Source organism: Serinus canaria, chromosome 2, assembly GCF_022539315.1.
Source record: "Serinus canaria isolate serCan28SL12 chromosome 2, serCan2020, whole genome shotgun sequence".
In the NCBI taxonomy this organism is placed as follows: domain Eukaryota; kingdom Metazoa; phylum Chordata; class Aves; order Passeriformes; family Fringillidae; genus Serinus; species Serinus canaria.
Genome location: NC_066315.1, coordinates 3,758,597 through 3,781,607, shown reverse-complemented (window position 1 = coordinate 3,781,607; position 23,011 = coordinate 3,758,597). Strand labels below are relative to the sequence as shown.

At 41.7% G+C, this 23,011-nt stretch overlaps 1 protein-coding gene across 1 annotated transcript; it reads left to right on the top strand.

Moving 5' to 3' along the window:
- The first annotated feature begins 384 nt into the window (after positions 1-384).
- On the top strand, positions 385-18,769 carry AQP1 (aquaporin 1 (Colton blood group)). Its single transcript, XM_009085767.4, has 4 exons — positions 385-931; positions 14,961-15,125; positions 15,230-15,310; positions 16,819-18,769. Exons 1-4 carry the CDS (start codon positions 542-544, stop codon positions 16,996-16,998), a joined length of 816 nt encoding a protein of 271 aa, XP_009084015.1. The 5' UTR covers positions 385-541; the 3' UTR covers positions 16,999-18,769.
- The last annotated feature ends 4,242 nt before the right edge of the window (positions 18,770-23,011 follow it).

Here is a 23,011-nt window from a genome sequence, read left to right as displayed (position 1 = left end):
TACTACTTTCAGCTGTTATCTGCTGCCACTGAAGCTGAGCGTGAATAACTTACCAGCCTGCACTGATAACTTTGCTTTCTGTTTCAGCTTCAGACAGAAATCCCATCAAAGCTTTCATCCCGATCCACACGCTGAAAGATGACACAGGAGTTAAAGAAGTGAGGCTGAAATTCCTAAGGCTCTCCTAAAGATTTTTCCAAGAATTTGAAAAAGCCTCTTAAAAACGGCGGCAGAGATCGAACGCCGTTAAGGGAGGGGAAAAGAGAAAAAAAAAAAAAAAAAAAAAGGAAGAAAAAAACTTTGGCAGGCAAACAGTGTCTTACATCAATCTAGCAGTCAGCATCTATGTAGATGTTCTTTCCTCCTTTTGTGCAACACCCCTTCCCTCCTACAGACCACCCAAAGCCCTATAAATAATCCAAGGACTGTATTTTTCCTCCAGATTTCTCTTCAGACCTCAAAGGGAAAATATCAGGCAAAGGAAGAGAGAGAGGGCGAAGGGAAAGTGAGGAGGGGAGAGAGAGAGAGAGAAAGAGGAAAGATGGCTAGTGAATTCAGAAAGAAAATATTCTGGAGGGCAGTGGTGGCTGAGTTCCTGGCCATGAGCCTTTTCATTTTTATCAGCATTGGCTCAGCTCTGGGCTTCAACTTCCCCGTGGTGGCCAACAAAACATCAACGAGGTCTCAGGACAACGTGAAGGTTTCTCTGGCTTTTGGGTTATCCATTGCTACCATGGCTCAGAGCGTGGGCCACATCAGTGGGGCACACCTGAACCCAGCTGTCACCCTGGGGCTGCTGCTCAGCTGCCAGATCAGCATCTTCAAGGCGCTCATGTACATCCTCGCCCAGTGCCTGGGGGCAGTGGTGGCCACAGCCATTCTCTCAGGAGTCACCTCCTCTCTCCCAGGAAACACCCTGGGACTTAATGCTGTAAGTAGAAACTTTGAATTCCTCCTTTATTTCCTTTTTTTTTAGAGTAGAAATGTAGCAGCTGTAATTTACTAAAGATATGGGGGCTCTCTTGGTGCTGGTGACCTCGGAGAGCTTGACTGTTTATTGTAGGAGAGAATCCAGTCCTGACTGATAACCAGGATGTCACAGGGATGGTCCTTCCTCCCCACCCTCATTTTGGAGCTTTAGGACATTCTGGTCGTGATCAGTTTTGCCTATGTTCAGTTTTGTCTGAAAGGTGGCTTTTGATGCCAATTGAACACTGAAATCCCTGGCAGTTTTATGACCTTTAGTGGTTCTGAGGGTCTCTAAGGTGACAAGTTGATTAATGTGCACACACCGGTGTTGTTTTGGCTTCTGTGAGTGTGGTTCATTTTCAGTAGTTAATTAATGGTTTGTGTATACTGGTGATGGCTGCAGTGAGAACCCATGGGAGCAGAGAGGTGTGCAGCAGGAGAAATCCCATCCCCAAAGGTGTGAGCAGTACCTGTTGCATTAGGGAGAGGGCTGAGATCCTGCCTGGCAGAATCCCAGCTGCCCTTTCTGTGCATTTCTGGGCAAAAATGGGACAAATCCTGAATTCTCACGTGTAAACTGGAGGAAAATGTGAGGCAGCTACAGGTAACTGGGGTGCAGGTTCCAGCTCTCTCCCAGCCAGATGCTCACATCACGCTGCCTAAAAACTGCCTGGCCACAACTCCTCCTCCTCAAAATGTCATTTTGCTGTTTTTGTGCCAGAATAATAGGGGAGAAAAAAAGGATAAATACACTTTTAAACTTGAAATCATCCCACTGTCAGAGGCAGTGCTACAGCCACTGCAGGACACACAGCGCTATAAATGGAAATTCCTTCTGGTCACTTACTTGACCTGATCTCTTAAGAACAAGTATTTTACATATTTTCCTTGGCCTCTTTCTTTCAAAATATTCCTGGCTGCAGTTTGTAAATTGAGCTAATTTGAAATCTTCTGCCCGTTTGTAGTCACAGGGGTATTTGGGACATAAATCTGCAAATGCAACATCTCCTCTGAAATAACTTAGGCAAAACAGCAATATGGTTTTGCATGCTGTAATTTGACATTACAGTTAATTCAGAACATGAGTAAAGTGTTCAAAACAGAATAAAATCTGATATTAAGGTGATTCCTGGGCAGCTTAGAAACATCCACGCTGGTGTTACTCTGTGAGCTGCCTGCTCACCTCCCTCTCTCCTGGTGCCTGCAGCTATTCCATCCTGCCAGCGCTTTGGAAATTTTGATGGCTTAACTAAAAACATTTTGGGGAAGAAGAGCAAATAATTTTATTGACTCCAGAAGGCTCTGGCTGCAAGTGTGATATGTGATCTTTTCCTCTGAAACCACTGACAGAGGGAACAGCTCAACCACATGGGACAGGGTGTCTGCCCAAGTGGTTTCCTCGAGAGGTCCAACTGCCATTAAACACGGGAGGTCTGGTTTTGGTAGCACTTAAGCTTGGTTTTTCCCTTTTGCTTCCATAAAATCCTGATGACTGGTTCCTTCCTCTAAACCTGGCTATTTGTGAAGGGGGGTGAAGTTCTTTTTGCTCCTCAGTCAGGAACTCCTCAAGCTACAAAACCAGGCAGGGTCAAGTCTCCATCATATAAATTTTACAAATCGATTTCTGTGCAATGGAATAACAGAGACTGTAGTTTCTAAAAGCTCTGGTCTCACTGCTTGTCGTTGGAAAATATTCAGATATTTGTTTCTTTTTTCTTTCACATCCACTTACAAATGTTCTGGCTGGAGGAGGAGAGGGGAGACCCCCCTGGGGATAGTGAGGGCAGCAGCTGCTCTTCTGCCTTGAGAGAGAGAACTGGAGAGGAAAGAAAAGGGAAGGAAAGCTAATCCATTCATTTCCCAGTGACAAGCCTGGGGAGGGGAGGGCTGAGGGGGAGCTGGGTCTGAGCCCCAGGCAGGGGGGAGCAGCAGCAGAGGGGCTGTGCTCGTGCAGAGCCGATCTCACTGGGGCACATCCTGAATCCACAGCACCGAGGTGCCTCCTCCAGCAGAGAGCTGGCAAGGGGAAACCACAGAGTCGTGTTGTTATGGGTTTTAACCTGGGGATAAGAAGGGGGGAGGCTCAGAGATGGCATCCCTGCCAGCTGCTCTCTCTTCTGGCCCTTCTTGTGGTAACGAGGTGTGGATTCCCTGCTCAGAAAAGGAATAAAAAGAGAGTGCTGCATGTTTGGGAAGAGGGTCTGGATGTGTGGCTTTGTCCTCTGTTCTGAGCCTGCCATGCTCTTGGAGAGGTGTTTTTTACAGGAAAAATGTGGTGGGGGCAGTGTAATGGAGTGAGTGGCCATCCAGTGTTCCCAGTGGATGCTGGGTGGGGTTGCAGGCCTGAACTGGGATTTCTCCTGCCTGGCTGCAGGTCCTGCACGGAGGGACCAAGCTGAGAACCCATTTCCACTGGCTGCTCTCTAATCCACAGAGAATGAGGGACAAGAGAGGCACTTTAACCTCTAGAACTGTTGAGCTGCTTCCAGAGACACCCAGCTGCTCTTTGCCATGCTGAGGCTCCTGGCTTGGAAGCCTCTGCTAAGAATCCAAAATTAAGTGGGATAAATCCATATATTTCCCATTGCACAAAGGGAAGAAAGGAAACACAATCAAATGAAGCACAAAAGCCAGCCATGGACAGTGCAAGGCTGAGGAGGAAAATGCAGGATGTGCCTTTAACATATTCAGTATTAAGGTCTGGTTTACACTAAGACAAGCAAACCAGTCACACGTTGGGATTTTGATCCAAACTTTGCTTAAGTCAACAGACATATTTTTAGTTACTTTGGCTGGTCCCAAGTAAGACATTTTGGACAACGCTCAGACATGTATTTAGATTACTGAATCCTTTTAAGACACTTAACTTCCAATATATTTTAGTAGTGGCTTGTGCTCCAAAGTAAAAACTTGGAGAATTGGAGAAGCTGGAAGAGGAGTATGCAGTGTGTTTGCTCTTCTAAAAATTTCAATATTTTTCCTTACATCATCTTGTATCTTTTTTTTTTTTGTAAGTTGGATTACTACATGTCACAAATTTCCATTAGGTAAAGCTGTAAGAATAGAGAATACAAGATCCAAAATGCACTCATCTGCCAGCAGAGCTGGCTGTTGTCTGGTGAGGACAGATCTGGAGTTTGGATAATGGAACCAACTACTCAGCACAGGCAGTTAATGACCAACAAAGAGCTCGAGCAGGAAAGAGGAGAGAGAAGAGACTTTTGACTTTTGTGCTGTCAAGTAACACAATATTTGCTGTTGAACAGTGTTTATCTGGAGAACTTTTAGCAAACTTTTAAAAACATGGTCAGAAAATTCCTTTAGCTCAGGTTATTTCATATTTGTATATCTATATTTCATATTTGTATATCTATTTGTGTATCCATCCATATATATCTATATATATGTATGTATATAATAACCTGAGCTAAATATATAGGTATATCTGAATAATTAGAATTTTGTGACAAATGCAGATACCACTTCACAATTTTCACAATTTCATAGTTTTCTATGTTTTGGCATAGTAATGAGAGTGCCAGGAAGTGTGTCCCCAAACTCTCGGAGCTATAATTTGGAAAAATTTTGAAAACTCTTATTTCAAGTTTATGATGGAAGATATTATTTTAAAAGTTAAAAGTGGATCAAAAATTGTCGGCAAGAAAAACAGAAGGTAACATTGCTCGGGGAGATAAAGGGAAAAGAAAAACAACCAAGAATAACAAATGGGAGGGCTTGGGTTTAGAAAACACCCAGTGGACTGATAAATGTTGTTTGTGTAACTAAGGAGCTCTCTGGAAAAGCCAGAGGAGATCTGTGGTCAGTGGATTCAGAGGTCATTTTAAGACAGGTGAATATTCATATGGATGCTATTCCTGGAGCATGGAGTGTTACTGGTTGCTGGAATACCTTTGAATTTCTGCTGTGACTGTGCTGCTCCCTGGGGCTGCCCAAGTCAGGATCAGCCACGGCAGAGTTGGTGCACACAAGGGTGCCATGTCCTTTGGGGATAAACACCCCATGTCCAGCTCTGGATTTCTCAAGGGCAGGGAAAAAGGAGGCCTTTGCTGTCTTTGCCTCCTCATGCCAGGCCACTCTCTGCTGCTTTGACCTTCCAGCCTCACCAAAGGCACACCACAGCACCACGGAATCATGGAGTAGTTGGGGTTGGAAGAGACCTTAAAGATCCAACCCTCTGCCAAGGGCAGGGACACCTTCAACTGCCCCAGGTTGCTCCAAGCCCCATCCAACCTGGCCTTGGCCACTGCCACGGATGGGAATGAGTCCTCTTTCCATAACTACTCCCACTTAGCTGGACTGTGATCCAGCAGCATCAGAGCAACGTGGAACCTCAATGCTGGAGATTTTTAGGGTTTTTTTGCTTTACTGTCTACATGCTCCAGTCTTATTCTGCTACCTGGGGAAGATGAACAATCTTTTGTCCCCAGGAGAGTGGAGCATGGGATGTGATATGTGGATCCTTGTCATCTGCAGATGATCTTTAGAGCATCCATGCTGCTGAATTTTCTCCTAACAAATTCCCAATTTGCATTTCCAGTGCAAACAGAATGTTGCACCAGCACTGGGAACTCCCTTTTGTGCAGTTGAGACCTGCCACACCTTTTGCTGGTGTTTGTGGGTCAGCACTGAAGTGTTTCTCCTGATATTCCCCACTGGATGCTTCCCATCCTTTAGAAACTTGTCTCAGAGGAGATTCCCCATGGGGACTCCCCACATTTGGTCCACACCAGTGGCCTTCTCACCATGGGGAGCAGGACTTGCCTGGTTGCCCAGGATGACTCAGTGTTTGCCTTGTGCTTTCCCTGGCTCCTGGTGCCCGCGCCCTACGAGCCCATTCTCCAACCTCCAATTAAACAAAGCCGGCTCCAGTTGGAAGAACATCCAAAATAAACTGAGAGCCTGACAGTGTGAGGGGACAATTGAGTAAGTGATGCTGCTTTTCCTCTGAGTCACTGTGGAAAATTGCAGCTCCAGAGGTGCTGCTGGATGGACGAGACACGCAGCTGAGATCCTGACCTTTAGTTTTATTGAAAAACCCTTGGATGACTTTTTGTTTTATTTTTTCAATGCAGATAATATTTTGTGCCTTTCTCAAGTCTAGGACAGTGAGGAGCTACTTTCTCCCTGTCTCTGCCTTCTGCCCTGCCTGTTTTTGATCCAGGTTAGGCTTCTACTGCCAACCTTGCCTCTGCATGCTGGAGGACTCAAACATTCACAAGGGACAAAAAGCTGCTGCGTTTTTAAATGAGCAAAATGGTTCCGGTACATGACATCGATCTGGGATTTTTATTTCTTAACAAAGACTGTCACAACAATAGCTCATTGTTCACTGTCAGTTTTTGCAGCACAGGGCTTTTAAGGCTTGCCAGCATTGTACTGAGAGGCCCCAGGCAGGGCAGGTGGGACACAGGAAAGGCACCTGCTCAAAACTGGCCACGGTCTCGGCCACTTTTTAATGAGTTCACACAGTGACAGCAGAAACATCTGGGCTGAGATGTAAACCTGATGGTTATCACCCATTCCCCAGAGAATTTGGGGTTGTGGCTCTAAAATTATCTCAGATCTCAGAGCGTTTTACCTGATTTCCATTTCCAAGAAGGTTTGCTTAGTGCCTCTCCAATAACAGAGCCATATCTGGGATTTTGGCAGGGAGCACGGAGGGATGCAGCAGCACAGCCTTTGCTGGGACAGGGAGAGGCCCCTGGTGCTCATCCTCCTGCAGCCCTGTCCTTTTGTGCTAGAGCAGAGGAGAGCAAAGTGGGTTTTGTGCCAGGGGATCCAAGGATGAGCATTTGGAAAATGCTCTGCAGGCCTCAAACTAAAGGTTCTCCTCATTTATTTCTACTTAGAAATAGTAGAAATTTCTGTTTAAAATTGTTTAAAACAATGAGTTCTCATAGATCTAAAACCATTATTAATTTGGTAGGTTAGTTAATATTGTAATACAAGTGGAGTGAGATTTTCAGAAAACGATTTTTTTGTGTGTGTTAGATCAACTGTCAAACTAAGTAGAATTTAAGTAAAATTAATTTTACCACCACCTTTCCTGAGTGGTCAATAAACTGTTAAATTTGGTTTCCTTTCCACAGAGTTCTGTGATTACACCAATATATTTGGGTGTTCTGTGTATATTCTGTGTGTTTTGTGTTTGCACACCCCCAAACACACTCACACACCAGAGACAGATGGACAGAAAGATTCTTCAGATGAGATAAACCCAAATTTCAATTTTTAGTTTAAATTAATTGGAAAGTTACAAAAAAATCTAATAATAGGTGTGGGTTCTGAACCAAGATCTGACATGGCAAGGACCACAGTCTGAGAACAAATGGAAATGTCCCCAGCTAGAGAATTAATATTATGGATTAAAAAAAAAAAAATCTAGTTTTTTGCAGCAGGACTTGTGGGTTTTAGCACTTAATGTAAACCTTCAGGGAGCTGAGAATAACATTTCTTTAATCAGAGAATCCTAAAAACTGTCACTATCTGTAGAGATATTTTTAAGTGAAGCATTTTTAAAGCAAGGATACCAAACCACATCACAAGTACTAAAGGAAGAAAAGATAGCCCCTGAAAAATTTCCTGTTTGTCTCCAGAGGAAATTGCCTGTTTTCTTTAGGGCAGTAGAACATTTTGGCTTATTTGTCCATTCTCCAGCTTAATGGAGAGAATTCAATAACAGAGGGGTCTTTACTGGTTCCACAGTTGTCTCCTGGAGGTTTTTCTGGCCTGGCTGGGAACATTCTGAGCCCTGAGTGTTTATTAATGTGTAAGTGATGGGAAAATGCTGATCTTCCTGGCATCCAGAGCCAGTGCTGGTGTTTGACTGCTGCAGCTCCATTGAACTGAGGAGATCTGAGGCTGAGGCACAATGTCAACCTGTTAAATCAAATATACAGAGCCTGACAGGCATCCTGGAGGAAACTATAAACAGCAGGAGGGAGAAAATGTGGCCTGAGAGCTCTGCAAGGCACAACTCCTAGACCAGAAAGGAGTAAAGAAATCCTCTGTGAGCTTCCCTGGATGAGTCCTGGGCATCCCCTCTCTAGGAACCACTGGGAGGTGTCACAGAAAACTCAGCTTTTCCAGGCTAATTCTGTGCCAAGTGGAGTCAATGAGGGCTTTCAGAGCAGAAATGTTTCCTTACACATTCACACACTCAGCTCCTCCTGAGGGCACTGGTGACTGTGCCTGGAATGGGTAAGGTCAGGTTTGGCCCCTTTTCATTCCTTTCTTGGGACTTCTTGCTTGATGAAGAAGGTGGAGAAATGAAGGAGCTGGAATTGTTCCCCCAGTTCCTGAAATGCATTGCACAGGCTCAGGGCTGGTTCTTAATCCCATGGAAATGCCAAGTGTTCAATGCTTATTTATGGCTCATACATTTTGAGAACTTCACAGATTTTTCTGGAGTTTGTCTAAAAATATAAAATGAATGTTACTTTGGTGGGATTGCCAACAACCATACAGTGAGGTCTGTGCAAATCCAGGTGTTATTCCAGTAACAACATAAAAAGGATGATTCTATTTGGCTCAAAATTCAGATATGCCCAAAATCCCTCACTGAAATGCTATCTCCTTCTGGGCTGGTAAAAAGGAGATAATAAACAGCACTGTGGTACAAATGAGTGCTTCAACTATTACACAAAATTAACTATTAGCTTGGGTTTGACTGGGTAAAGAAAAAAATTACAAAACCTCACAATCCCTCATCCTCTGAATAGAAGTTGTTTATTTCTCAGCAGCAACATTTAACAAAAAAAAAAAAAAAAATTCTCCCAAGCAACTTTTCCAGAAGCACATCAAAAAAGTAAAAGTGTAAATAAAAAAAATTGTCTGTGCCTGACGAGCTGTGCTAAAAACAAGTCCTGTAGAGGAACTTTTACTGCCTGTCTTGGTCTGACATCCAAATTTTATGTGCTCTGGTTTAATATAAATATCATTATTCTCCCCTCTTTCTCTCCATAGCATTAAAACACAAAGCCCTGGATAATTTCTCCTCAGCCTGCAGAGGGTGGGAGGAGGGAGCTGAGCCTCATTCCTGGAGGGTGTCTGCTGCCTAAGGAACGGAAAATATGATTTCTGCTTGGGGAATTGAATGAGTCCCCTTTAGAGCTCTTAAGGCTGTATTTATAGGAAGGATAATGGAGCAGAGAACAATGTGTTTTGTCCCCAGGTTCTGCTGAATGCTTCCATTGTTGATGTAGGACACAATCCAAAGCTAATTTATAAGCAGCTGCTGAGTCCTCCTGTCGTATAATTTTAAGTGAAACTCTTTAGATCTTTGCCTGTCTCTCCTTACTAAAGAAATGAGATTTTGTACTCCCTGAATCCCTAATACTCAATTAATGGGTACAGAAACACCCATTTCACAGTGGTACTGTCAAATAGCAAGGGTAGGAGTGAATAACTGCAGTCAAACAGCCAGGGGTGAATGTCTGAATCAATTCTATCACTCAAGGTTCATAGCTATGGAAATGTGGGATAGACTTCCAGGAGAATAAAGGTATGCTATCAATATGGAAATCATCAAGTTCTTTTCATGACAGAGGTGGAGCTGAAAGAGTGAGAAAAGTCAAACAAAACGACAGGCAAGACAGTGGGATGTGCTTCGGAGGGAAGTAGGGAGACAAATTTCTGAGATTACCTTTGTAGAATATCCCATCAAAGAAATTTGCCAGCCAAACACTTAAATGACAGCTAGCAGGCATAAAAAAGAATGATTAATATTTCAAAAGAGGGGAGAATGAAAAGAGAATGAACCATCTAAACTATTGTGAAGAGTTTTCCTTATTCAGTAAAAGAAGGAAAGTCAAAGAAGGGAAATTTTAAGCTATAAGAAAAAAATGCTGTAAGACAGCAAGAATTTACTTCAATAAAACGCTAATTTTAAGAAAAATGTCTGACAAGGCATAGAAAAGGTAATCATTTAGGTGAGGGTGGTGAGGATTTGCAAGGAAGAGAAGTCCCAGCCATTAAAAATGCCGTGGCTCAAATTTTCTCCCTCAAAACCACACCAGCAGGAAGGGCTCGCTCTGCTATTTCATAAGAATGGGGAAAGCTGGCATTCCCCTCCTAAAAAATAGACTTCTGCTGTACCAGAGGCCTTTTTTTTTTTTTTTTTTTTTTTTTTTTTTTTTTTTTTTTTTTTTTTTTTTTTTTTTTTTTTTTTTTTTTTTTTTTTCTGGAAGAATGAGAGCCTAATCCCTGTTATATGAAAGGAAGCTGGGCCCTGCTGGAAGCTCCAATCCAGGGCTGAGGGTTTGTTGGATGAGCTGGAGCTCAGCCCCACGTGATGGAACCACCTTGCATAACAAAGTGTCTTATCCATATAACGGGAAACAGGTTTGAGCTTGATATACTTTCACTGGTAATGAGAAAAATATGAAGCCACTAGAGAAGTACACAGTGGGGTTTACCTTGGGCCAGTTTAATTTCCTGTCCCCGTTTCTCTTCCGAAGGCGAACAACTCATAAATATCCTGTCCTAAAAAAATTAAAAAAAAAAAAAAAATAGAAATTAAAAAAAAATCAAAAGGAAAGAAAACATACCATTAATTTGCCCAAATGATTGCTGTGGGAGGCAGTCAGATAAACATGGCAGTTAAGGGCACTTTTGGGAAACAAGTTTCGTAATTCCCATCTCCTGTGTGATGTTATGGAGAGCTGGAAGTGATGTGGCCACTGCCCATTTCCTAAGGCATAAAGCAGGTGTTCCTCCCAACTGATTGCTCTCATGTTCATGTCTAGATAATGTTTTTTGGTGTTTAACATTCCTCATTTGAATGTCTCTTGAGCCACTGTGCCTCCAGTGCTTCCTTAGTTTCCAATCAGGTGCATCCCAGGAGTTTTCTGAATAAGATGTTATTTCTGTACATTTACTGAATTCTGGTAGATTTTTATTCCATGACCATGTTCAGATTCACAGTTGAACTGAGGGGAAAAAATATGAATCATGGGATTGTTAAGGGTGGAAATGGTGGAATTCAGCTCACAGGAGGATGCACCTCCCTAGGGGTGTCTATGTGTTCTGCTTCTTGTCTGGGGGCTGTGAGGTTGAGGGGGAATTACTCCCTGCAAGCTGATGCAGCCAAGATTGATTCAGCTGATCAGATAAATGTGTCCACAGACAACTCTCCCATCCTGCCAATGATTCAGCCCATTTCTTATGTGTGTTTCTGGTGCTTCTTCTGTCAAAACACTGACATTAGAAATGAAGTTGAGTGGAATTGTTCACGTGAACAAAAAAGGAAAAGAAGTTCATCCCCTGGAGATGAATATGGGCTTGTGTGTTTCATTTAACCCCTTAGAGCATGTTTGGTTCCTTAAAGCATTGAATCCCCTCCTCAAGTATCTCAGGTCTGATGGCTGAAAATCTCAGGGAGCTGCTGTGCTGTTCTCTGCCCTCTGACAATTTTTGTGTTACCTTTATGAGAATTATTGGACTGCAAAGAAATGTCAAAGATTTCCCAGCAGATGCATCAAGGACAGATGCAGTGTCAGCCCACGTTTCCCTGTGACCCCTGGTAAGGGAAAAAGGCATTGCAGTGTGGGTACAGGTCACTGGAAAGGGTCCTCTTCACCCCAACACTGCACTAGAAGTGGCTGTCTCTCATTCCAAAGCATTATTTTGTCTGTTTAGGAACCAGAGATATTGAACACCTTGTATTTTGGATATTCTTAGCAGCAGAATGGCAGATGTTAGGAACAGCTGTTGATTTTTAGTCAGGTCTCTAATGTGTGGTACTGCTTCCTACTAAATTCAGATTAAGCTTTAGACAACACTGAAACTTCTGGAGTCTGGTATTCTACAAAATCTTCCACTAGAGTTCAAACATTCCTTAAAAACCTGAATAACATACAGAAAATATGAGAAAAGGATGACAAACTCATGTTGGTTGTGCCTCTCTGTTTCTGTCAAGAGCTTAAACCAGCAGATTCAAAAGATGCAAAATGTTATCTGGGTAAGGCTTGCAAATCCTCTGTGAATGAGGATGATAGAACTAGAAATATAAGTAATATAAATATAAATAATATAAATATAAACACAATAGAACTATACTATAAAAAAAAAGTAAAAATAAAAATAATAATAAAACCCAAAATAAATACTCTAAATATAAATATAAACATGTACATTTTAACTTGACAGAAGGGAATTTACTTTCCTATTCCCTTTCTAAATCTTTTCTGGGATGTGCCTGGGATGGTGAACACTGGTGCTGTTCCATGTGTGCCATGGATGGCCCAGGCTGCTGCTGCAGTGATAATTTACCTCTGATAAGGAGGCAAATAAATATTCTGTTATCCTACACTCACACACTGCAGGGCCCAGCAGGACATCCAAGGTTTGCCTGGGTTTGTCCCATTTTGGAGCATGGCCCAGAGTCCTTGCTCTCACAGTAGAATCTTAATGTTTCTGGCAGGCTGTGTAAAATTACATGGCTGGAGGAAAGCAAAAGGTTTCCTATGATATTTCCAGGTTTTCTTTGATCCCACACAGCCCATCAATAAGTGTTGATTAGCAGGGAGAATGACCTCAAGTCACGTCAGCTGTAGGATGTGTTTTTCCTGGAGGGAAAGGAAGAATATGATTTCCTCCTCTCAAAGATAAGGATTATCACAGCTTTTTAAAGAATAATTTTGCTCTTATTGTCTTTTATAGAAGCTCCTCAAGTGAAGGGAAAGGCCAATGGCTGGCCAGTGTTTAATCTGTTAAAATGTCAAGGCTTTGTTAAATGCTAGCATTGATGTGTCACACATCAGCTCTGGGTTCTCTGGGGTTGCATTATGATAGAAAAGAATATGGTTTCTCATCTGCTTTTGGCCATGTGCAAATCAGTCAGTTATTTGCTACCTGGCTTTTAAGTTGGGCCATTTGGCCTTCCAAATGTGAGATAAGATTTTCCAGAGGGTATATAGGCCAGATTCTTAAATTGGTTTTGATACAAGGAAACACACTGGAAATATAATTTGTTGAGAGACAAAAATCCAACAGTTTCTACAGTGGAAAAAAGTGTTTATTTTTAAAACTTAAAAAAGCAATAGAATATTAATTCAGAGATATCAAGCATGAATTTCTAGATCCTGCAGTTTTCAGTGCATCTTATGTGGATGCTTTTATGTCAGACTTTTCAAACTTCTCACGTGTAAGTCCTAATAATGATGAAGGTTTCATCAATGGATTTCAGTTTCTACTCTGTGGATGCTGAAGGAACCAAAATACTCATCCTTTCAACCAGAATTTCCTTCTATTTGTGGACAAACTACTTCCAGCTCAGAGGATATCACTCCTGCATGTTAAAGAATAAGCTATAAAAATATATTATTGGTGTTTCAGAATAGCAGGATTTAAATATCAGATTTATGCTGAGAAAAGTCTCAAAAGACTTTTTTCCATTGCTTAGGAATTTGATATTAAACTCTGTTACAGAGTAGAAACAATAAATGTGAGCAGCACCTGTGGAAAATGAAATAGTTCAGTTAACCATCTAGAAGTTTTAAGGTTTTTCAAATATTAGCTTTGGGGAAATTAGGGCATAAACCACAAAATCAGATTAATAGCAGGATTTCCCATGGTTTCATTGTTCTGGACAGGTCACAATAACATGTAATTATGGATTTTTGCCATGAATGACCCAGCAGTTTCTAATGCAGGGGCTCTGACAGATGTGATAACCCACTGATAGCACAAATTAAAATAAGTTTTGCTTCCTACTCTGAGTCACATTCTCAGTTCTCTGGCCTGTGGCCAAGCTCATGCTTCATCCCATCCATGCAAGTGAGTTATTTCTGCTTAAAATCAAGTTATTCAGCTCAGTATCACACTTGCCTTGATTTAATGGAGACACCACTGTACAAAGCAATTAAAAGCAGAGCTCAAAACTTGTTTTAACCTCAAATGGTTTACCTCCATGGCTTCTTGTAAGGCACAAGATTTTAGCAGTACTCCTGAAATATGACAGCATTTCTGCTCTCTAATGTCCATTTATGTGAATCACCATGGTTTCAATAGGCTCTACAGCATTTACAAGAAACTCTGCTGATTTCATGACTAATAATTCCATTGGAATATTTATCCCTGGTAGTTTCAGTTTTTCTAGATAATCCACCTCAGCAGGAAATTGAAGCACTCCCATCAGCCCCTTGGGATTCCTTAACTGGGGATTTTTTAAATGCATCCCAAAGAAGTTAAATGAGCTTCAGTCTGAGCCTAAGGAACCCAAAAGTATTTCACCTGTGAGTTAGGTGTCTAAGCTCTTTGTAGTCAAATGAGATCTATATAAAAAAAAGGCAGAGCTTTCAAATGGTACCCTTCATTTCATCAGGTGAGTGGGTCTCATCTCCACTGACCACACCATTATCTGTGCAAATTAGAGATACATTGACCAAATACTAATATCTAGAGGTGTTTTACATACTTTTGGTCTTCTGTCACATCTACTAGTGCCCCAAGAAATCTGTGGAAATCTCAGGGTATTTCCTGTGCCATTAGAGGCATAATTTCAGGCAATTAATTCACAGCATAGGTGGAACATTAATATCTTAATGTGGAAGTCTCTGAAGCAATGAGTGACTGTCCTAAGGCACCACAGTTCACTTCTGAAAAGTAAACTCTGCTGAAGGTGTCTCTCTGGCTGCTTTGTTCCTCACACATAGATCAATTCCACTCTCACTGTGCCCAGTGGCTGAGTGTTCACTTTGGCTGGAAGCAGCAACCCCTCAAAAAAAAAAAAACAAAAAAAAAGCTGCTTATGCCTAGGTTTGAGTACAGCAGGGAGTGTTCCAAAACTAACTTCTCTTCAATTTTTTTCTATTTCTTCCTATTTTTCCCCCTGTTAAGCAAAAGGAACCCCAAGAGGGAAATGGATGTGCAGATTCATAGAATAGAAATAGAATACCTCAGAACTTTGTTACACTGCTTGAAGTCATGCAGGAATAAGAAATAACATTTTCCTTCTTGCCTCCACGCAGCTTTCAGAGGGAATCAATGCAGGCCAAGGGCTGGGAATTGAAATCATTGCCACCTTCCAGCTGGTGCTGTGTGTCCTGGCCACCACAGACCGGAGAAGGAACGACGTCTCGGGATCGGCGCCTTTGGCCATTGGTCTCTCCGTGGCCTTGGGCCATCTTCTGGCTGTAAGTTTTAGCCCTCAGAGGTTGTATCTGCCTTGGGGTGGGCCAGTGAGATGATGGGGAAGCTTCATCTGTGCCTCACCTGTGGTTCTCTTTCCCCCTCCTAGATTGATTACACCGGCTGTGGAATTAACCCAGCCAGATCTTTCGGCTCAGCGCTCATCGCCAACAACTTTGAAAATCACTGGGTAAGTTGAGTAAATTTGTTTAACTCACAAGAGGCTCTGAAATCACATTACCTACAAGATCAGAAACATTTCCACAGCTATCATTAGGACCAAGTCAGAGAGTTGGCATTGCCATTTCATCTAACAAAGAATATTCTCTTTTAAATCCTGACCACCCTCAGGCAAACAAAAAGTCCTCAGGCTCGTTCAGTCTCTGTGCTTAAGGCAATACAGTAGGTTTTCTCTGGTTATTCCCTTTATATTCATTTATGTCAAACATTTTAATTGTTTAGGCCTTATTACACAGAATCCTGCATTGTGTATTTATTATTTAAACTGAATCAGTAAAGTGCTACTGCTTAATCTGGTAAAACCCAATTTAGAATGATTCTCAAGCAGGTTTATAAACAGAAATGGATCGTCCAATATTTAACAGCTAATAAAATGTTCAGCATCTTAAAGCTGAGTGTCTGGTTATGTGTTTTCAAGGACAAGTGCTCTGGAAACATTATAAATCTTTGATTATTCCTGGTGTTTAAATGTGGTTAAAATGAGGTTCTTCACAAAAATTTACTTATTTCACCAAAGCTCAATAAAGAAGGCTGATATAAAGTTGTAAATGAACATGTGTTCTTGAATACATAAAATGGGACTTGTTCCAACTCTCCTACTCATGATTTTGGCAGCCAGTTGCAAGCTGCTTAGGCACAGGTGGAAATTTAGTGGTAATACAACGGGGTTGTGAAAATTTTTGATACAGATTCCGTTTTCATCTAAAGAGTAAAACATAAAAGGAGGACCCTGGGGAAATTTTGTCAGTGTCTACCACTTGAGCATCATTATCAGGACACTAAAGGGAAGTAACTAAGTGAGGAGATGATATTTTCAGAATTTAACAGGAAAATTAATATCCTTTGTAAATACAGAAGAAGATAGATGTAATAATTTGTGTTAAACTACTGATATTGCTGAATAAAAGAGAGATTTCCAGACCCAGTAGTGCTTTGGCCCTGCAAAGTCTTCAATATCTTGTTATTTCTAACAAAATCGGCTTGTCTACTAAAATCCTTTTATTACCTCTCCTTCTAAATTTCAATTTTCTTAAGTAGTCAGGCCTGTTCAATCACAACAATATCACCAGCTAAGCAGCTTCTAGGGGCAAATTAAGCCCCTAATTAAGTTTTGGTTAGGTATTATTTTCAAATTCACCTATCACTGGAATTTAATAGGAGAATGGAAAGTCATGCCCTGTTGTTTTAGAGATTATGCTCCCCTGCTAACTCTGTCTGGAGTAGCAGAGATGTTTTAGCAGCAGGCAACTGATTTTAAATATCACAAATTGATAATATAATCACAATTATTCACCTCTGGGTCTACCACCAACTCATGGCGACAAACTCCTGGTTTTATGCCACGTGGTTAAGTAAACATTCAGGTGAACGGGCTGCAAATTTCACTGTGACAATCCTCACTCAGAGGAGCTTCAAATGCAGAAACACCTGATGCAATGGCTTGGATTTGTATTCCAGATTTTCTGGGTTGGCCCAATCATTGGAGGAGCAAGTGCTGCCCTGATTTACGACTTCATCCTGGCGCCCAGAACCAGCGACCTCACCGACCGCATGAAGGTGTGGACCAGTGGCCAAGTAGAAGAGTATGACCTGGAAGGGGATGACATGAACTCCCGGGTTGAAATGAAGCCAAAATAAAGAAGGGCACGGAGAGAGGGGAGGAAAAAAAAAAAGGCAAAAAAAAAAAAAAAGCAGCACATTGGTTTCGAAGATTTTATCAGTGTTATAGACTCTTTGTAAACCAGCAAGCAGTACTTGGTTTTTTTAATTCAATACAGTTTTCCTTTTTATTTTTTTTTTTAGCCCCCAATCCTCATAGCATTTTTTATATCTGGGGTTTTTTAGTTACAGAGTCTTTAGGTTGAGAAGTCACGACCTAAACAAAATGGGGTGAAGTTTATTTAGGTCACCTTTGCATGACTTAAATAAATAGAGCTGAAGTTTAACCCTTCCCTTGGTACCACCCAATTTTGAGGTGTATTTATCATGGGGGGTTCTCCCAACACATCACTCAGTAATGATAAATATTTCCAATGACCAGTTTGTTTCCTGAAAGAATAGATATTGAGAACAGAGAAACATCTGTACCAATAACAGAGGCCTTACACTTGAAAAAACAGTATTTATACAAAAATGCAAGGCTGGCATCAAGTGCCAACAATGAATGGGAAAAAAGATCAGTCTCAAATCAGCGTCCAAAAGCATCTTTTGGAAGGAAAGATTAGTTGCTATGTAAAATTACCCATAATTTCCTAAATGATTGATCATCTTTGAGAAAGAGAGCCAGAAAAGTTAGGCAGGGTAAGAATTTCCAGAGTCACAGGATCTTTCAGACTTTCTAGTGTTTCATTCTCCCTTAAACTGTATCCAGCTGCTTGTGAGGGGAGAACATATGTGACAAAAAAAAAATAAAAAAGATCTATTAACTCCTGGGAAATAATAACTAGAATTGAAATTGGAGAGTAGCAACAATGGCAACAAGAGTGACGTGGTGCCAGCGTGTTAACAGGACCTGATGGTTCCTGTGACTACTCTGCTTTTGTTCACCTTGTGGAATTTATCACGTGATTTAAAGCAAAGCAAGGAGAAAAGAAGTCCCCTTTCTCTGTGACCCTATCCCAGTAGCCAGCGCTGTGACGTTCAGGGACCACAAACAGATGAACACACGGTATATTTTCTAATGAGGGATAAATACAGACCTGTAAGTCCATTTTGGGGGTGGTTGCTTTGGTTTTTTTATATATATATATATATATATATAAATGTTTATATATATGTTTTATACAGAAAGCCTAGTGTACTGTTTTGTAAGAAAATAAGAGCATAAAGACAAGTGGGAAGAATTGCAGCAGTGCTTAACAAAATAAACGACACTGGAAATGAGAAAGAAAATTAACACTCTAAATGACATGGAAGATTATTTTCTGTTTAAATTTGTGTGTGTGTGTGCTACTTATGATTTCCTGAGTAACCCAAAGCATTAGCTGGTCTTACCTACTAACTCTAGACTATAGTTCAAGCAGACACGTGCTGATATACTTGTTCTGCACGAAAAATTTTCTGTAAGAAATGAGGCCCAGAGGAACTGACAGAAAATCAGCACATTCCAGCATTCAGCAAAACCCCCCAGAGGTAATGGGATGGATTCTCCTCTCTGAGAGACAGGGTGGGGTTGGGAGGTGAGGTAGGATTGGCATAGGAATATGTATAGGTTGGATCACTTTATCAACTTGAGCGGATGGACAACGAAAAAAGAATAAAGATGAAAATCACCAGCAAAATAAACCAGAATATATTTTATATTTCTTGTCTACATTTGGTGTGCTATCCCATGTATTGACTATGTACATAGAGCATGATTGGATTTTGGGGTGGTTTAAAAATAAAGAAAATCAGTTGTGCTAACATATGAACTGTTCATGATTCTTCATTTTTAATTTGTCATGTAACGCAATTTAATTTTCTGCACCATTTCTCAGGTGCCCACCTGTAAAACTGTGCCAATTTCTACTGTTCCACTCTTCACTTGATGCTGCCCTTTAGGAAAGGAATGTTCTTTGTTTTTATGGCAGGCAAAGCAGACCCTCAACTGGAAGTGAACTCTTCCAAATTATACTTAGAAATGGAGCAGAAAGCCAGGATCTTGTACCCACTTTCTAGGATATCTTTCCAATTTTATCTGCTGTTTTCCCAGTGCCTCCACTGACTCCAAATTAACCCTTTTTACCGTACAGAATCTGTGAGCCAGGGAGAGAGCCAGAACAGCTGCAGAACTCACTCACAGTAAATAGTTTATTTTGACAGGTTTCAGGCAACTTAAAGGTTACTGGTGCAGAAAATGTGAAATTCGCAATTTGTTCCTTAGCCTACGCCTTGCAAAGGACTTGGCTTATTTATTTATGCTTTAAAGTCCAAAACTGAAGACAAACCACTCTCTGTCCATTTGGGTTGTGATAGGACTGCACCATACTAGCTGCTCTAGCTTATTATCATTAAAATGTAAATTTTAATTAAAATCATTAAAGATGTACGACTGTTGTTTCACTAGTGAAGAAACAAACAAAAAACCCCAAATCAAAGTAAATGAAGTGTGATTTGTTTGTGTATTTTGTACAATCACAGAAATCATTGAAAATTTTGAGTTGGAAGGGACTTTAAAAATCATCTAATTTGAATTCACTACTGTGGGCAGGGACTATTTCCACTAGACCTTGTATTCATAGTGACAATGTTTAAACAATTTACAGTAAAGCTCTTAAGTAAAAAAAGTATTTAAGGTGAATTCCAGGCTTAAACCCCTCCATTCTCTTTAAAGAAGGAGAAGCTTAATGGTGTATTTTAAAGTGCTTTTGTAGCACTTAGACCCTGAACTGAGAGCAGGGATTCAGGCTGTGGCTGCTAATGGTGCTCCCACTCCTGGCACAAATGGTTTTGCTTTCTGCTGGACAAGCACCCTTCAAACTTATCATTGGCTCATTAAAATAGTTGAAACATACCCAGCAAAGGAATTAAAGGCACGAAGCAGAAGTATCGAAACTGCTAACAAGTGTCAAGTGGGAAAAGGTGATTGCCCAGAAACTCAGCAAAATGTCCCTGACAAAGCAAGGCTGGGACAATGTTCAACCAGCTCCTGTGGTGTCTGCCCTGAGAGCTCCTGATCCAGGGGCTAATGGGGGCTGTCTGTGCCTGGTGATTCCCTGGGCACAAACCTCTGTTGGTCACACATTCTAATGGGGACAGGCCATAGAATCCTAGTGATGCCTCAGGTTTCAGCTTTTATATTTTCAGATTCTGTGCTGCTTTAGTGTGTGGGTCTGAGCTTCCCATCAGGGCATGGTGAGCTCTGTGCCCAGAGCAGGGAGACAAAACAATTCCTGCTCCAGCTGGGCACCAAGGACAAATGAGCCAAATCTCAGGCCAGGAGCACAAACCCCGTGGGCTGGAGAGAGAAAAACAAGCAGGGTGGGAGTGCCTGGGCTAAAGCTGGGCTGGGACAATGAACTGCAAGGTGGGAATGGAGCAGAGCTGATCCCAGGGAGAGACCCCGGGAGCGCTGGTGCATTTTGGGGCCATTTTGGGTCATCTTGGGTGCAGCCCTGGCTGGGCTCTGCTGCTGCCCAAGGTGCATCCATGGAGGAGATCCTTGGAATCAATCCCTGCTTTATTCTTTAGCTCTGTTCAGCCTCTGTTCTAGGCCAGCCTGCTCAAGGCATCAGTTTCTGGTGACTGCAGCAGGACAGAAAACATCTAAAAAAACCCCTGAACCAGAGTCAGAGGAATGCTTTGAATTGGAAGACAACTTAAATGTCATCCAGTTCCAAACCCTAGGAACACCTAGGGACACCATCCACTATCCCAGGCTGCTCCAATCCCCATCTAGATTGGCCTTGGACACCTCCAGGGATGAGGCAGCCACAGCTTCTCAGGGCCACCTGTGCCAGGGCCTCCCCACCCTCTGAGTGAAGATGATAAAGGATGGATGCTTCCCTAGATTATCCAGGAACCCCCTTCCATGGCCTCAGGTATCCCACAGCATCCCAAAGACTCACACTCTCTGGAAAAGAAAAAGCACAAGGAAACATTCCCAAATCCAGGAACATGGGTGTCAGTGGCTGTATGGGCCATCTCAAATATCCCAAATTTTCCCTGGGCAAAGCTGAATAAAGCAAAGATGATCCAATTTGCTTTCTCTGAGTGCAGGTTGCCATGCCAGGAGTATGCAGGTCTTCCCACTCTGTGGTTTGCACAGGTGACAAAGCATCCTCTGCTTATTCCAACACAAGGCAATCTACAAAAAGCCTGAGGAAGGTGCTTTGGATTCATCCCTGAGAAATCCCTGTTGTTCCACTGACTCCATAGACAATCTAGGGAGATTTGGGCCCTTTTACCCACCTATCTTTAGAACTAAATGCATATTCTGTCTCCCCATTGTAACTGCTGTGAATTTAATTTTAGATTTCATCTTGCTCCACTCTACATAGACCTTTAACACGTGCAAGGAAAGAAAGGCAATTGAAAGCTAACATAATGACAGCCAGCACTCCAGGAAGCTTCCATTGTCCTTCCATATCCACCAGCTGCTCCAGTCACAATTCACTTAATGTTTTTAAAAATTAGGGTAACACAATAATACAAATATAGAGTTTCTCATCGTATTTCAATGTTTTTGCTGCTTTTTACCCAGCTGAAGTTTGGATGTGCCAAGTATCACACAATAAATTATATTAGGAGTATGGATGCTATGATTCAGTTTGAGCCTGGGCTTGTGTAAATATCTGTGTGCAAATATTTGTGTCAAGAATTGTCCTGGGTTTCATTCAAGCTTGATGCCCTTGAAAGCACCAAATTTTTGAATGTAGGTTGTTTGATATTACCTGAATTAGCCCAGAATTCTTTCTGGGGGCAAATGCATCATTTTATAACTTTCCAAAGCTGAATGGCAAAATAGAAACTTTGCTTAAATAGATTAATTGCTAATTAGACATTAGCCATCTATGACTTCACTTTGCTTTAGTTTCTTGAACTTAATTTGCCAGGCAGGGCTATGAGTGGTGTTCCTGAGAAGGCTCAATCCCTGCTGAATTCAAGACTCCCCTTTGCTATTGGGAAGTAAAACTTTCCAGGGTCTGGTACTCCTGACCACTCCCAAGCAGCCATGGATGCCTGCCCGTGGCCATTCCTGTTCCTCTACAGGCCTGCTGCCTGTAATTCTGTGATAAATTACTCTATAGTCCTGAATTTGGTAAGGGCAGAGCACAAAATAAACACAGGAACCCAGAATGGATGGAGGGAAGTGACACAGGGCACACGAGGTGACTGGTTTGGGGATTTTAATAATCCTCAGAAGGATTCATTCTCCTTTCACCTTGGCTGAACTCTGTGCCCCACTGCCCCAGAGCTATACCTGTTTGGATGAGAGGTTTTCACCTTTTTCTATCATTTTGTTATCAGATTTATAGGTTTGGATTAAAAAAAGAACCCCAGAAACTCAATACACTGCCCTGCTCATGATTTCCTGAACTTCCTGATCTGTCATGCCCTAAAGTTTGCCATGAAATGCCCTCATTGTGCCTTTTCCTCTGTTTTGTTTCTATTCTTGTCTTAGAGCAGGAATTGAGAAGCTGGTGGAAAATGGTCAGTGTGGTGATAATATTGGCCCATGTTTTCTAGCATTTCTAGAAAAAATTTACCTCTTTCCCACCTTTTCCTTTGCACTTTATTTTCAAGGTCTTGAGAAGGACCATTATCAATTAGACCTGATCCCTCCATTTAATCTCTTCTCAGCTTGTGCTCAGTTCCCTGCTATGTAGGGTGTATCCTTACTCCTAGACAAAACCCTGGAGGGACCACTGAATAATTCATTTTTCCTTTGCCATTGAAAGCAAACAGAACAATGTTTCCTGGAAGCATGGGAGCCAAACAGAAACTCTTGACTAAAAGTGGCTGTTAAGTGCAATTGCTGGAAACAGTCATAGTTTTTCTTTTTTTTTTTAATTTTTTTTACCTGAAAAGTAAATGGAGCACTTACAGGTATCAATCTGTCCAGAAGACAGATGTGACTGTGAAAACAACGAGCTGCAGCACACACTTGGTTTCCTTTGGGAATCTCCAATTTTTCTTGTTTCACCATTTCACCTATTGCTTAATCAAG